The sequence below is a fragment of the Aspergillus caelatus genome (genome assembly GCF_009193585.1).
Source record: "Aspergillus caelatus strain CBS 763.97 unplaced genomic scaffold BDV27scaffold_204, whole genome shotgun sequence".
NCBI lineage: Eukaryota > Fungi > Ascomycota > Eurotiomycetes > Eurotiales > Aspergillaceae > Aspergillus > Aspergillus caelatus.
Window position 1 is genome coordinate 22,442 of NW_022475467.1, and position 12,589 is coordinate 35,030.

The 12,589-nt window shown below is 49.5% G+C and overlaps 5 protein-coding genes across 5 annotated transcripts; 3 read left to right on the forward strand and 2 right to left on the reverse strand.

The window, feature by feature from the left end:
• The first annotated feature begins 679 nt into the window (after positions 1–679).
• On the forward strand, positions 680–3,288 carry BDV27DRAFT_167699 (uncharacterized protein). The gene has a single exon (XM_032074568.1). It carries the CDS (start codon positions 825–827, stop codon positions 3,168–3,170), a length of 2,346 nt encoding a protein of 781 aa, XP_031923696.1. The 5' UTR covers positions 680–824; the 3' UTR covers positions 3,171–3,288.
• Positions 3,289–3,792: 504 nt separating this feature from the next.
• Positions 3,793–5,192, forward strand: BDV27DRAFT_134204 (DUF1769 domain-containing protein). Its single transcript, XM_032068252.1, has 3 exons — positions 3,793–4,124; positions 4,237–4,752; positions 4,817–5,192. The coding sequence occupies exons 1-3, from the start codon at positions 3,962–3,964 to the stop codon at positions 5,092–5,094; spliced, it is 957 nt and encodes a 318-aa protein (XP_031923697.1). The 5' UTR covers positions 3,793–3,961; the 3' UTR covers positions 5,095–5,192.
• lysB (homoisocitrate dehydrogenase lysB) lies at positions 5,171–6,849 on the reverse strand. Its single transcript, XM_032068253.1, has 5 exons — positions 6,667–6,849; positions 6,501–6,550; positions 6,388–6,428; positions 6,145–6,314; positions 5,171–6,084 (listed from the first exon to the last, which is right to left on the reverse strand). Exons 2-5 carry the CDS (start codon positions 6,526–6,528, stop codon positions 5,244–5,246), a joined length of 1,080 nt encoding a protein of 359 aa, XP_031923698.1. The 5' UTR covers positions 6,529–6,550; positions 6,667–6,849; the 3' UTR covers positions 5,171–5,243.
• Positions 6,850–8,132: 1,283 nt separating this feature from the next.
• On the forward strand, positions 8,133–10,213 carry BDV27DRAFT_134208 (uncharacterized protein). Its single transcript, XM_032068254.1, has one exon. It carries the CDS (start codon positions 8,343–8,345, stop codon positions 9,786–9,788), a length of 1,446 nt encoding a protein of 481 aa, XP_031923699.1. The 5' UTR covers positions 8,133–8,342; the 3' UTR covers positions 9,789–10,213.
• Positions 10,201–12,413, reverse strand: BDV27DRAFT_134209 (uncharacterized protein). Its single transcript, XM_032068255.1, has 3 exons — positions 12,227–12,413; positions 11,988–12,154; positions 10,201–11,926 (listed from the first exon to the last, which is right to left on the reverse strand). Exons 1-3 carry the CDS (start codon positions 12,262–12,264, stop codon positions 10,650–10,652), a joined length of 1,482 nt encoding a protein of 493 aa, XP_031923700.1. The 5' UTR covers positions 12,265–12,413; the 3' UTR covers positions 10,201–10,649.
• Positions 12,414–12,589: the final 176 nt, after the last annotated feature.

Consider the following 12,589-nt stretch of genomic DNA (forward strand, 5'->3'; position numbering starts at 1 on the left):
AACAGGAACGTTTGTAAGGAACAAAGCCAAGCACTAGAAGTTGCTGATTATAAAAGGCCAGACAACTATCAAGGGGGGTTATGTTGACAGGAGGAATGGAGTACTAGTAGGGGGGAGGTATGAAAGATAAGGTAAAGGATCGACATGAATCCGGAGTTCAGTTGCTTTGCTGGATTGTTACTCTTAAATTCTTTAGGGTGGGCGGACGGATGACATCACTGGGGAACAGCATGACATGAGGGGAAAATAAAAATAAAATACGTACATTTAAAAATACATACCCCGGAGTAGAGCTGAGAGAGGGCTTATCTTATCTCCCGCCTGGAACATTGAAATCTACTGTACCTATGGAAATCAACAATGCATTACGAGAAGATTGCTTGAGCTTTCGTCAACATAGTACTGGTAGGTACTAGTATAGTAATGAACCATAAATAGGATTTAGGAGTTCGATGAACAACAGGTGTAATCATATCCATTAGAATACCTGGCAGGAATGTCAACCTCAGGCAGAGTTCGGTCACCTGATTCCAGGATTGTTTACGTCTTCCCAATTGGGAAATGAAAATGGATCCATCAACGCGTATGGATGTGCGGAAGGCACGAATGAGTTCCTTCCTTACTTGGGACTCGCAGTAGTTGAAAGCATCGATTGTTTGTTATTGATTCACATCTCCGGGGACACCAACACCGGCACCATCCCAATAAATTTCCGCCATCAAAGCATTGGCTGACCAAGTATTATTTATATAAATTGTTCCAAGTCCCTCATATACATACATACTACATACACACAAAAAATAGCCTATTAAGCAAGAATCACCATGAACACCAGACAAACGCGGAGAAAAAGAAGTATCAACTCGGTCTCTAATTCAGAGCCCCGCACTTCCACCTCATCCAGGAACCTTCGTGTGTCTGGGGGAATTAGTACTGGGGTCTCATCTTGCGAAACACCCCGCCAACCAACAAAAAGAGTTCGTTTCTCAGATCCGGGTCCACGGCTAGAAGGGAACTGCCTTGGATGCTCTACAGGCCTTACCCCAGCAATGGTTCGCACATCGTTCGAAGAACCCGATGGTCCCACAGATGGCATTGATTGCACCCCAAGCCGCCGGTTGCGGCGGCGCTCAGCGCCACTTCCGCGATCTCGTCGTTCGTTGGGTTCTGTGTTGCCCTTTGATAGTTCCAAGTCAAAGACAGTGGTGCAGTTTACGCCTTTACGGCAAATTTTGGACTCCCGGACTCAGCGGAGAATCCGCCGGCTGGGGCTGAGTGATGAGATTAATCAACTTGAACGAGAGAAGCGGGAGTCTGCGCATTACCAAAAGTCCCTGCAAGCTCTGCTGCAAGAAAGAGATACATTGAAGCAGGAGCTGGATTTGGTAAAACGGAACAGCGGCACTCCAGAACACCATTCACCCAGTAAGGAAATCCTGGGGCTATCCCCTCAGTCTAAGCTAGAGTATTTGGAGTCCTCGAACAGCCAGCTGAGGCAAGAGATCTCGCCCTCCTCCGCTGTAAACGCCGAGGATCAATCGGATGGCGCCGGTACTGAAGGCGACACAATCATCATTGACAGCGGGTTTGAGGGGGACACGGTTCTCATGTCCGATTCTCCAATTATGCGTGGCTTACAGCTTCCTCGACCATCTCCAGATGATTTCTCCCATCTGAGCCTCCCAGACCCCATTACAGATGCGTCAGTTCAAACGTCTCTGTCTGGTCATGACCAAGACGCTGATCTCCTTGCTTTGTCGCTTGACTTAGAAGCTGCTAGGAAGGAGAAGCGGGATTTTTTCACCGCATGGCGCACAAGGCTTGCTTCCTTCCCGGGAACTACAACTGAACCTTTCCTCCAGCGGTCTTCTCCCCCGCCAGATTTCTTCGATCAAATTTTGCCTACACTAACAGAAGCTCTTACCAGCGCTTCAGACGCTATCGGCGCATTGGACGCTGTCAAACAGGAACTTTCTAGTCTAGGGTTCATCGGTAGCAACATGGACGAGATCATTTCGGAAATGCGTAGTCGCTTCCGATCAGCACGCTTACAGCTGGAGCGCGCAGTCCCTGGGGAAACGCCCAGCTCAAGCTTAGATAATGGGAATACAACCCTCAGCGCGCTTGTGAGGCGGGTCGAGCTGCTCGTTAAAAGCTTGAGTGAAGAACGCACTCGACATGAAGGATCTCTTGGGCGAGAGCGGGCATTGCGCGGCCAATTCGATACCTTGTTGATCCGCTATGAAACCGCGTCAAGGAAAATAAGCGATCTTGAAGAATCTATTGCATCTTCCGCAGGTGATATGCTTCACACGAGAATGCGGATGCAGGAGCTTGAGCGTGAAGGGAAAGAGCAAGCCCTAGGGATTGAGAGATTAAATGAAGCTCTTAGCAAATACCGTGTAGAGGTCAAGAGCCTTGAGAAACTCGTGACGGAACTCGAACAGGACAAGGCCGTCTCTACCAAACGACACGAGGAGCAGATGTTGCAACAGGAAAAGAGAGTGGCAGATGAACGAAGCGCCCGTCGTGTAGCCGAGTCGGCTGTTGCAGAGCGAGAGGCACGTATTCAGGAGTTGGAAAGGATTGTTGAGTTGAATAAAATCCGTGTGTGCGATTTGACTGCTAAGATTGAATCACTAGAAAAGGAGCTCAAGCAAACGGTTGACAGCTCCGAACAGCAGGCAGTCGAGCAACTCCAAGGTCACCAACAGGAGGTCGGGAGGATGAACGTCCACATCGCTGAGCTGACCACATATCTGGACACTATCAAATCGGAAGTGGACAAGCTTCGTGGGAGCAACGTTGGCTTAGAGGAACAGCTGCGCCATGAAATGCAGGCCAGGGACGATTTGCTAGAGAAATGGGCTGCAGACCAAGCACGGTCTTTCGCCTACATGAAGGAAACCGTCAAGACAGAGCGACGCAAGGCAAAGGTGCGCACTGCCAATTGGGAACTCAAGTCGGACGAGCTACAGTCGGATGGCACGAACATTGGGAGCGAGCCCATTACCCCTGTTAGCGTGGCGCGATTCGTTGACGTTGAGGTCGGTCGAGGCAAGGAACGACGGCGGCTTGACAGTGGTATCGGGATCCTGACAGAAGACGAGCTTTTTGAGGGCGTGGGTATCGACAATGATACTCTACCTTCTGATCCCGCCGATCTCTAGCTGATTCTCTATTTTGTGTGAGCCATTTCGTTGCTCTCAATTGTTTCCATTTGTAGCATATCTACGATGTGGCGTTATTTATGTCTGGGATTTACTTTGTATGATAAATACTCGCAATAACTGCTTGAACAAACTTGAATCACGATTGGTCCCAGTGTGTAAAACCTTTATCCTGGTAATCAATGAAAAGGGTTGATTATGATAGTCTATGGGCTGTCCAGTCGCATGGCTCGAAGAGACTGCATCGGCTTCTCGATAAATTGCAGATGACGTTGTCTTAGTTGCATCATTCATTGTGTAGGCGGACAAGGACCGCATGAAACGTGGGATTTGCTATGAACGACAAGCTCATTCTTATGCATCGCACTCGAAGAAAGTTAGACTAGTTGTCGGAGTGTGATTGGCCCCTGTCGCCTGAGAAATGAACTCTTTTTATTCTTGGGGAGGATGCCTACACTATGTACACACTACATACTAGTAAGAGGTTGTTGAGATTAGGGCTTCTAAAATAAATCAAGTTACATAAGGCTCTTGGCAACGGCTATCGGAGCGATGACGTCGATGGGCGTCAATCTTTCGATTAACCTTCGATATTCATTCTTTATAAACACTCGATACTACTCCGTACTATTGCAATTCAATTTGAAACTACCGTGTGATCTGCTACTATAGATAAAATCACCCAATTTATTCTTTCAACTCATTGAACATCAAAGAATCGGCGTACCGAACTATACAACTCCAGACTCAGTTATAGAAACCAACCATAGAACCACGATAGAGACAGCATAATGCCAGAAAACGAGACCCCTAAATACCGTCTAAAAGTGACAGCCGGACCCAGCTACGATCCCTCCACACATCAACTCGTCCCAGTCAATGAAGACCAAACCATCCGAATCGAAAATGAGCACGCAATCACGAGTCTCTGCGTCCGCATCCAAGATTACACAGGAAAAAAAAAAAAAAAAGAAAAAAAAGCTCCCAGTGCACCGACCGACAGTTTAAAGCTTCAGATAGAAAAGAGATAATCGAAAGAAAAACTGATTCAAAGCTCTTGAAAAAGGATATCCGAACCACTCCCCAAAGACAAGCCCCTATTTCTACCACCCTCTCCACCAGTCAGATCAATATTCCATCTCCTTCGCCATCGTCTTCAAACACCCCATCAATGCCAACTCCCTCCTCTTCGGTAACGACTTCGACCGTCCCATTCGCGACCGCTTGCCGCCGGGCTTCAACGCCGCTCTTCGCCTCGTCAAATGGACCATCGATCCGACCCTGGATGGCGATGCGTATGCCGATAAACCGTACCTGTATGGTCCGGCCGTAGCTTCGTGGAACCAGTTCTGTATCGGGGAAAAGATCCGGAAGGACGACGAGGTGCCGGGGATGCATGAGCGGGTCGTGGAAGAAGGGGGCGAGGGGTCCGGACTGGAGGTCAGAAAGAAAATGGGGATACCGACAGGTGTGAACGAACGGAGAAAGTATTTTCAGTCTGAAGAAGCTAGGACGGGTTTCGACTTTGAGGAAGGCAGGGTTTACTGGGTGGATTTTGGGAACCCTTACTTAGGGTTTAATGGTTCGTTTCCGTCTTTTTCTTGCTTTCCTGTTGCACGATATCGTGGCTGATTTGGTTGTGGAAGATTTCTCGCTTCACCTTCCTGGGATTACTATCAATGTTCTTCCGTACATTAATGAGGATAATCATTCGCTGCGGTATGTGTTGAAGAATCGGGATACCGATGAGGTTTACCTGGTCGTGCTTTATACGCTTGTTTTGCAGGGAACAAGTGAGGAACCGTTGCATAAGGAGGAGACGGAGAGGATGAGGAAGGAAAGTAAGGAGCAGCATGAGAAGAATGACGGGAAGTTGAGGAGGTTTGAATGGGAGCCTGAGCCATCGGCTGATGATGTGGAGTAGGTATGTTATACAATATAGACCTAATAGATACACATATCATTGCTTTGTTAGGCCACGGAATACTGGAGCAATATATTTTTGTTTTTATCTATGCCTGATACATATACACATGCCCTTGGCTCAGTAGTACATCATGAAAGGACACCCATCTACAGCCTCTTCAGAACGTCGTCAAGGACCTCCTGGGTGGTAGCCTTTCCACCCATGTCAGGGGTGAGGTACTTGCCCTCATCCAGGTTGGCATCAACGGCGGTGTAGATCTTGGCGGCAGCACCCTCCTCGCCTAAGAACTCTAGCATCAGGGCTGCACTACGCAGGGTGGCGATAGGGTTGGAAATGCCCTGGCCCTCAATGTCGGGCGCACTACCGTGGCAGGGCTCACCAATGGCAAAGCCGTCACCAACGTTGGCGCTGGGGACAAGACCCAAGCTTCCGACCAGGGCGGCCGCACCGTCAGACAGGATATCACCATAGAGATTAGGAGCAACAATGACGTCGTAGTACTCAGGCTGGCGGAAAAGCTTGTACACCATCGAGTCAACAATCTGCTCCTCCACCTCCACGGAGGAGAAGCGCTCGGCGGCAAGAGCCTTGCGGGCAGTCTCACGGAAGAGGCCGTCGGTTTGTGACAGCACATTGGACTTGTGGGTGATGGTCACCATGGGCTTCGAGCGCAGGCCCGCAGCGGGAGCTGAGTCGCGGATCTTCTGCCGGCGCAGGGCGATCTCTCCTGCAATGGTGGAGATCCGGGATGAGGCATTCTCGGAGATCCGCTTGATAGCCTCGGCAACCTTACCGTTGGGGGTGTCCTTGGTCTGCTCCTCCTTGACGTACAAGTCCTCGGTGTTCTCGCGGACGATTACCAGATCGACAGGGTTCCTGCCACCGCCAACAGTAGACTTGACTGGCCGGACGTTGGCATAGAGGTCCAGCTTCTTGCGGAGAGCGACAATAGGCGACGAGTAGCCAGCGACCTTGGTGCTCGGGGAGCTATTATGCGAGTTATTCAGTAAGGTCCGAAACATTCTGATGACAAGCAGTGTGTTTTACCTGACAGCTCCAAACAAAGCACCGTCACACTCCTTCTTCAAGGTCTCGACAGTCTTGTCGGGCAGGGCAGTGCCGGTCTGCTTGAAGGTATCGAAACCAGCATCCAGGTTGATGAAGCTGAAATTGAGGTTGAGAGACGCTGGAAGAGACTCCAACACTTTCCTACCGGCCTATATCATGGTGGTTGTTAGAATTTCCAATCACCTTTTTCAGCAAAGAGCTGTCGAGCTGTGAGGTATATACCGGAATGACCTCTCGGCCGATGCCGTCACCGGGGATGAGACCTAGAGGATGATATCAGTTCATGTTCGCATACAGACAATGTACTACAAATTAGTAGAAGAGGATCAATTGACCTATGCGAAGTGTCCTAGCAGCAGCCATGGTGCAAATTTTGGAGGTGATACTGGAGTTGAGAAAACATCCGGTCAACGGAAAGCCGTAATCGGAGTGGGAAGGTCATTTGGATGCGGAGGCGGGAAGAATATTGATCCGGGGAGAGAGACATATGCATGTACATACAGAAGTAAACAAACTTATAATCTATTATATTTGGAGTTTTCAGCACTAAAGGGGAGATTCAGATCAATTCATGCTTAGATGTTGATGGACCAAAATGATGCTTATCTCTCTTTGTCTTGCCAGAAAGTATTTTTGCATTGCGTTATGTGAAACGCATTTATTAGCACTTAGTAGTAGGATGCGTACTTGGAGCATATTGTATGTGCATGTACGGAGTACATACGGAGATATAAGCAACTAGGGTACTCCTGAAAAAACACGTGAGTCATAAGTATCGTTAGATAAATAATAACTAACTAATAACAATCCTTAGAGTAACTAGTTAATAATAATAATATTATTATTAATAGTTAAACTACTTCATAGCAACGCATGTGAACTAATACAAGTAGTACAAAGTAGTGCAATGCAACCATCCATCGTCTAGAAAGAAATAGGCAACGCAGGATCTCTCTAGCCCCAGGCACGTATTATTCATTCGTCCTTACCTGACCTGCAATCTGGCCTTTTAGGGGATGTGACATCGATGGGGCGCGCCCGTTTGCCGGGATTGTCCAAGGTAAAAAAGACCGGCAAGGGACTCCGTCGATATATTGGCCTGGAGCAATGAAGAAAGAGAGGAAATCCTGTGACAAGGAGTGGGTCAAACGATGAAACTATGAGTCCACAATTAATCGAAAGGGGTAATTCTCAGGAACATTCGTGACGAAGGAGAATCATTAAACTGAAGCGCGGATCCGCTGCCCCCTGAAACCGCTGCCTCAGGCTGCAGGGTCGAAGCCAGAATGTCCCTCCACATCCCCGTTGCTGGGGCCACTTCTCTTCCTTTCCCTCTCTCTCTCTCTTCTCTTCCTCTCTTCTCCTCTTTCCCCCACCCCTCTCTTTTTCTTCTCTCCTTTCCCTTTCGTACCGTCTGGTAATTTCAATCCTTCCTGTTAATTTCTCAACGCGAATTTCTATGTCGGACTCATCATTCTGTCATTGATATCCCATTATGCTTGACTTCCACGTTGGCTCGCTAGATTGCTGATTCGCTCTCCACTCGAACTGTTACTCTTTGTTTATATCACGTCACCACCCGAGAAGCGCGTTCAACCGTGTTGACAACCGCATCCACAACGGTGCCGTCATTTTCTATTCGCATATCATAGCAAAGATCTCTTCCCAGTCTTTCACCACCCAAGCTCGCGCCAACAGTCCCGCTACGTTTATTCCGCTCACTCCGAGCATCGCCACGCTTCAACCTCCCTGTCTCCTTGACATCCTAACTTGACGCCATGCCAGATACGGGTGCTCATCCAGGGGTGAGGAGCTTGCTCGCCAGGTTCGAAAACAACAACAACAACAACAACAACAACAACAACAACAACAACAGCCAGAATACCACGTCCCCACCCTCCCGCGGTCGATCTCCCGTCGGTTCTGAGCACTCGGGTTCTAGGCCTCTATCAAAAGTGCGTGCGAGCTTCATAGCTGTTGATGGAGCCACTCAATCTGGTGCCGTCGCCGGGCTGAGAAGTGCAAGCAGTCGCAGTGACAGCCCAGCTGCTCCCCCGTCGAGGGTGAGGAGTTTCAATTCAGATGACCTGAACGCCCCTTTGAAAAGTCCCTTGTCGTCCCCAATCAGCAATGGTTTAGATAACGAGCAAACCTCGAGTGAGGCCAGGTCAGGCGACATGGTGGAAACAGTGATCACACAAGTGACCTCCCCCGAAAAGGGTGGAAAGCCCCAGGCTAAAGAAGCAGCGACCCCTCATAAGGAAAGCGACCCTACCTTGACCGTCTCTGCTGCGCCATCCCCGAAGAAGACGCAGGCAATTACCAAGCGGCCGTCCACCATCCAGGTGGATAAAGTTACACCCAATCAATCTGCGTCCAAGTCGACGTCTACGACCCTGAAATCTGCGGCACATCCGCGGACTCCAACATCTCCTGCCAAACCCGACCATGCTAAGGCCTCTAAGCCGGCACGCTCCCCCAGACCTCCTGCTACCAGAGACTCACCCAAAGTTCCAACCACCAAGCCAAGCCGTTCATCTCTGAACACGACAGCCAAGACTGCTACACGACCTGTTCGCTCTTCCATGCCGGCACGCGAGGCAACCAAGTCGACAGCGACGAGTGCAGCCCGCACTAACAAGCCGGAGCCAAGACCGCCAACCAAGCCGGCTCGTCTGCCAGCTTCGGCAACGACATCAACTCTATCATCGGCCGCTAGAGGAGGTGCTACTGGAACAACAACCGCTAGCCTATCCCGGAAGCCGTCAAGTTTGAAGAATGCAACGAGTGGGACCTACCGCACGACTACTACTTCCAGCGTTCGCAAGCAGACATCCCAACCTTCTCTCCAACGTCAATCAGCACATGAGCGCCCGCATTCCCGAGTAAGCAACACTAGTTCTAAGGCAGTTGACGAAGGATTTCTGGCCAGAATGATGCGCCCCACCGCTAGTTCTGCTAGCAAAGCTCATGAGAAGGTTGAAGTGAAGAGTCCACCCCGGTCTTCCCGGGTGACTCGGGCTCCGGCAAGACCAGTTGCTTCGAAGACGGAGGCCCACAAATCGCGCCCAACGAAGGAGAAGAGTGTGGCTAGAAAGCCACAGGAGAAGCCGCAGCCAGTGTCTAACGAGAAAGAAGAGCCGCAGGCAAAGGCAGTTGATCCCAAAGAGGATACTGCACATGTGGATGTTATTGAGCCTCACTCCAAAGTTGCAGACGAGCCTGTTCATGCGGTTATCGACTCATCAGTTGTTACAGTCGAGAAGGAACGCGCAACTGAGAAGCAGTTGGCGGATTTGCCCGTCGAGCCCTCAGTAGCTTCTGAAAATGCACCAGTTGAACCCTCTGTTGAGCTGGAGCATCCTATTCAAGCCGCAAAGGTCCCCGAAGAACAGACTCTTGCCATTCCACCAACTCAAGAACCCACCATCTCTGCCGACGAGGCGGTAGACTCCCAGAGCGTCGAGCCCTCTGAGCTTTCTCGCATTGAAGAGACCAAGGAACAGACTGGTGTTGAGTCTCCAGCTGCTACTGCTGAAGTGAAGCCAACTGAGAATGTTACTGAGACAGAGGTCAAGGCAGACGACGTTGATGTCGACGTCGGCAAGCTGTCTCTCAACTGAAGAGCGAGCACAACCAAGACAATCATGATGTTACATGAATGTCTATATTTACATCCATACTTCGTTTCTTGTGACTTATATATTCTTCATACCCGTCTTATTCGTGATGCGACCTGATACATGTTATCGTCTACAGGTTCCCTTTTTTAGCCTTCTTTGGTTTACTTGTGCTGTCTTTTTTTATCTTTTTTATTTTTTTACTTATTATTTTCTGTTTCGAAAGCATCTCATTCACAGTATGAGCAGGGCCGACGATGTATGCATGTCGGAGCATTTTCTGGTGGAGTTCTAGATTCCAGTTGCTTTTAGCGTTAGGGCTTGCATATTATCCCACTTGCATATGTACTTGGGGGGAGTCTAATCAGGTTCTTGTTTCTTTTCCGCCCGTTTCCCTTTGATTCGCCTATTTTACTTTTTTTTTTTTTATCTTCCCAAGCCTTTTTACCATCTTCAATTCTCCTGTTATTATATTTGTCCCGGGTCTTCTAGTTGTTTAATCCTTTCGTATTGTTGCTTGAGCGTTGACAGTGCAAGTTTCTTCCACAGTTTAGCATCACTGTCGGAGCCGTGGGCTTTGCTCTTTTATATCTTCTTCCCCTTCTTTTTGGGATTTTGGTCAACACTTACTGTCTTGGGTAGCGCGTGAACAAAACTCCGTTTTTCAATAGCTTAGAATCCGAAATCAAGGATTCTGAACCAATTCAAGGAATCGCCCAAGATATAAATCTGATATTATGAAGACTAACGCCACGTAAAATTCCCAAACGTGATTTGCTATTTTGTCGTTTCGTGTACATGTATACCATCAGCGGTACAGCTTTGAGTGGCGAGCACCAGAACATTTAATCTGGGCTCCGTGTATCAAATTTTCTTCTCCAACTTCTTCAAGAACCTATTGACACTGCTCTCCATTCGGTGGGCTCTTTCCTCCAAATTTCGGGGCCGACCGGAGTTTTGTATTGACTTCTGAGCTATTTTCTGGGAATGTGAATTAATCTCTGCTTCAGTGGGCCGGTACAGCTGCTTGTGGATGTCATAGTCATTTGCCACTGGTTGTTGCACGGCTGCTTTATCATACGAGTAGTTTGAGTAGCCGCCAACTGGGGGTGGCTGTGGAGACGCCGGCTGGATTTGAGGCTGGCCGCCATATAAATTCTGGGTCTGACCGTAGAGATGAGCATTGGGATCCTTAGGGGGAGGAGCAAATGACATAGTCACTGGCGGGTGGGAATTAGATTGGTGACCCCCGCCTCCCCCGGCAAGGAACGATGGTGTATAGGATGGGATGCTGGGCGGGCTCTGAATGGATGACCGAGACGAGAACGAACCGGAATGTGTTAGGCCGGCACTGGGTGGCGGCGATGCGTAGCTCCCAGGCATAGTGTATGGGAGCCCTTGACTGGTTGGGGGAGGTGCAAAACCTCCTCCACCCGTGATCTGGGACGGTGGTGTGAACGGTGCTCCGCTGTCAGCTGTTACAGCCGCTGCGAGTCCGGTTCCATCTCCGCCGTCGACCGGAGGGGGGGTCTTCTCCCGATGTTGGATTGGTTCAGGCGCGGCTGGTGCCGCAGGGTTATATGGAAGAGGCGTAAATTGGGCAGGATCACTTCGTTCTTCTGCAGCAGGCGGAGTGCTATTGATCGTCTTCTGTGCTGTGGCGGGTGGACCACCAAGCGGAGGTGGAGGAGGAAGATTGCTTGGTATTGAGAATGTCTGGGTAGGGGGCGGGGAGCTGGGTGCAGGCTCTGATTGAGAGTTACGAGTCTGCCCGTTCTGGTACGCCGGATCTGTGATGGCCACGTTTTCTAGTTGTTGTACAACTGTACTGACTGAAGCTTGGGGTGGAGGCGGATATGGATGCCTGTCTGTCTCGATCTGCGAGGGAGACAGATAATTCTCCATCAGGTTGAGGAAATTATCCGCATCGTCTGACGTCCAGAAATAAATGTCCAGCGTGTGCAAGCGTAGTTCATTGTCCTCGCCACGTGGGTCAGTGCTTGGTAATAGCCATTCATGAGGACTGGCATTCGGTGGTGGAGGGAACGCCTGCGTGCCCTGTGAAGGCGGACGGCCGTCCACGATTAATGTACACAGCGTTGGAAACTGGGTGGAATGACGCAAATAGATCTGATCCAGGGCTGGACATCAGTCAGCGAGGAAAGTTAATGTATGCGGAGGATGGGTGGAGAAAGCACCAACCGCCATTAAATGCATCTTGGTCAGGAGTCCCAGGATTATTCGCTACTTCAATCCTTGTCTTACGCTGCGCCGCATTGTGATAAAGATATAGATAGGAGCCCTTATCAAACCGGTGATGGAGAGGCTTGGGAGTCGGAGCTGTGAAATAATAATGGATATCGGCAAAACTATGAGGGGGTCAGACTAGTTTATCACATTTGAAAGAGGGAGAGATTTTGCGGGGAAAGTGTACGACTTACACCGTCAGCGTACGCTCTTCACCCGGCAACGGGGGCATAATGGCTTATCGGTACTATATATTGATAGTATAGCAAGATAAAGAGCAGTTGTTGAAGGGGAAGGTGGACAGGCATGCAAAGAAGTACACGATAAAATATTTGGGGACAACATTATATATCAATGGGAACGATTCAATGAGGGGAAGCAATTAATGTGATTGGGGCCTATAAGCTGCAGTTGTCCAGAAGGCCGGCGGCTAGAGGGCGCTTCGAGATGCATCCCGGCGCCGTGATTAGTTGATGCCCTATTAGGCTGGCGGCCTATAGGAACCTCCCGTCGGAAGCCGTCGTTTCGTTTCTCCGAAAATTTCATTTGAGCTTCCG

Bases quoted from the DNA above. Each gene is read 5' to 3' on its own strand.
- BDV27DRAFT_167699 (XM_032074568.1), top strand. From the start codon at position 825: ATGAACACCAGACAAACGCGGAGAAAAAGAAGTATCAACTCGGTCTCT.
- BDV27DRAFT_134204 (XM_032068252.1), top strand. From the start codon at position 3,962: ATGCCAGAAAACGAGACCCCTAAATACCGTCTAAAAGTGACAGCCGGA. The intron at 4,125-4,236 runs GAAAAAAAAAAA...CTCTTGAAAAAG, and splicing joins CCGCATCCAAGATTACACAG to GATATCCGAACCACTCCCCA. The intron at 4,753-4,816 runs GTTCGTTTCCGT...TGGTTGTGGAAG, and splicing joins CCCTTACTTAGGGTTTAATG to ATTTCTCGCTTCACCTTCCT.
- lysB (XM_032068253.1), bottom strand. From the start codon at position 6,528: ATGGCTGCTGCTAGGACACTTCGCATAG. The intron at 6,429-6,500 runs GTCAATTGATCC...ATCATCCTCTAG, and splicing joins TGCTAGGACACTTCGCATAG to GTCTCATCCCCGGTGACGGC. The intron at 6,085-6,144 runs GTAAAACACACT...CTCGCATAATAG, and splicing joins GCTTTGTTTGGAGCTGTCAG to CTCCCCGAGCACCAAGGTCG.
- BDV27DRAFT_134208 (XM_032068254.1), top strand. From the start codon at position 8,343: ATGGTGGAAACAGTGATCACACAAGTGACCTCCCCCGAAAAGGGTGGA.
- BDV27DRAFT_134209 (XM_032068255.1), bottom strand. From the start codon at position 12,264: ATGCCCCCGTTGCCGGGTGAAGAGCGTACGCTGACGGT. The intron at 12,155-12,226 runs GTAAGTCGTACA...ACCCCCTCATAG, and splicing joins GAAGAGCGTACGCTGACGGT to TTTTGCCGATATCCATTATT. The intron at 11,927-11,987 runs GTTGGTGCTTTC...ACTGATGTCCAG, and splicing joins CCAAGATGCATTTAATGGCG to CCCTGGATCAGATCTATTTG.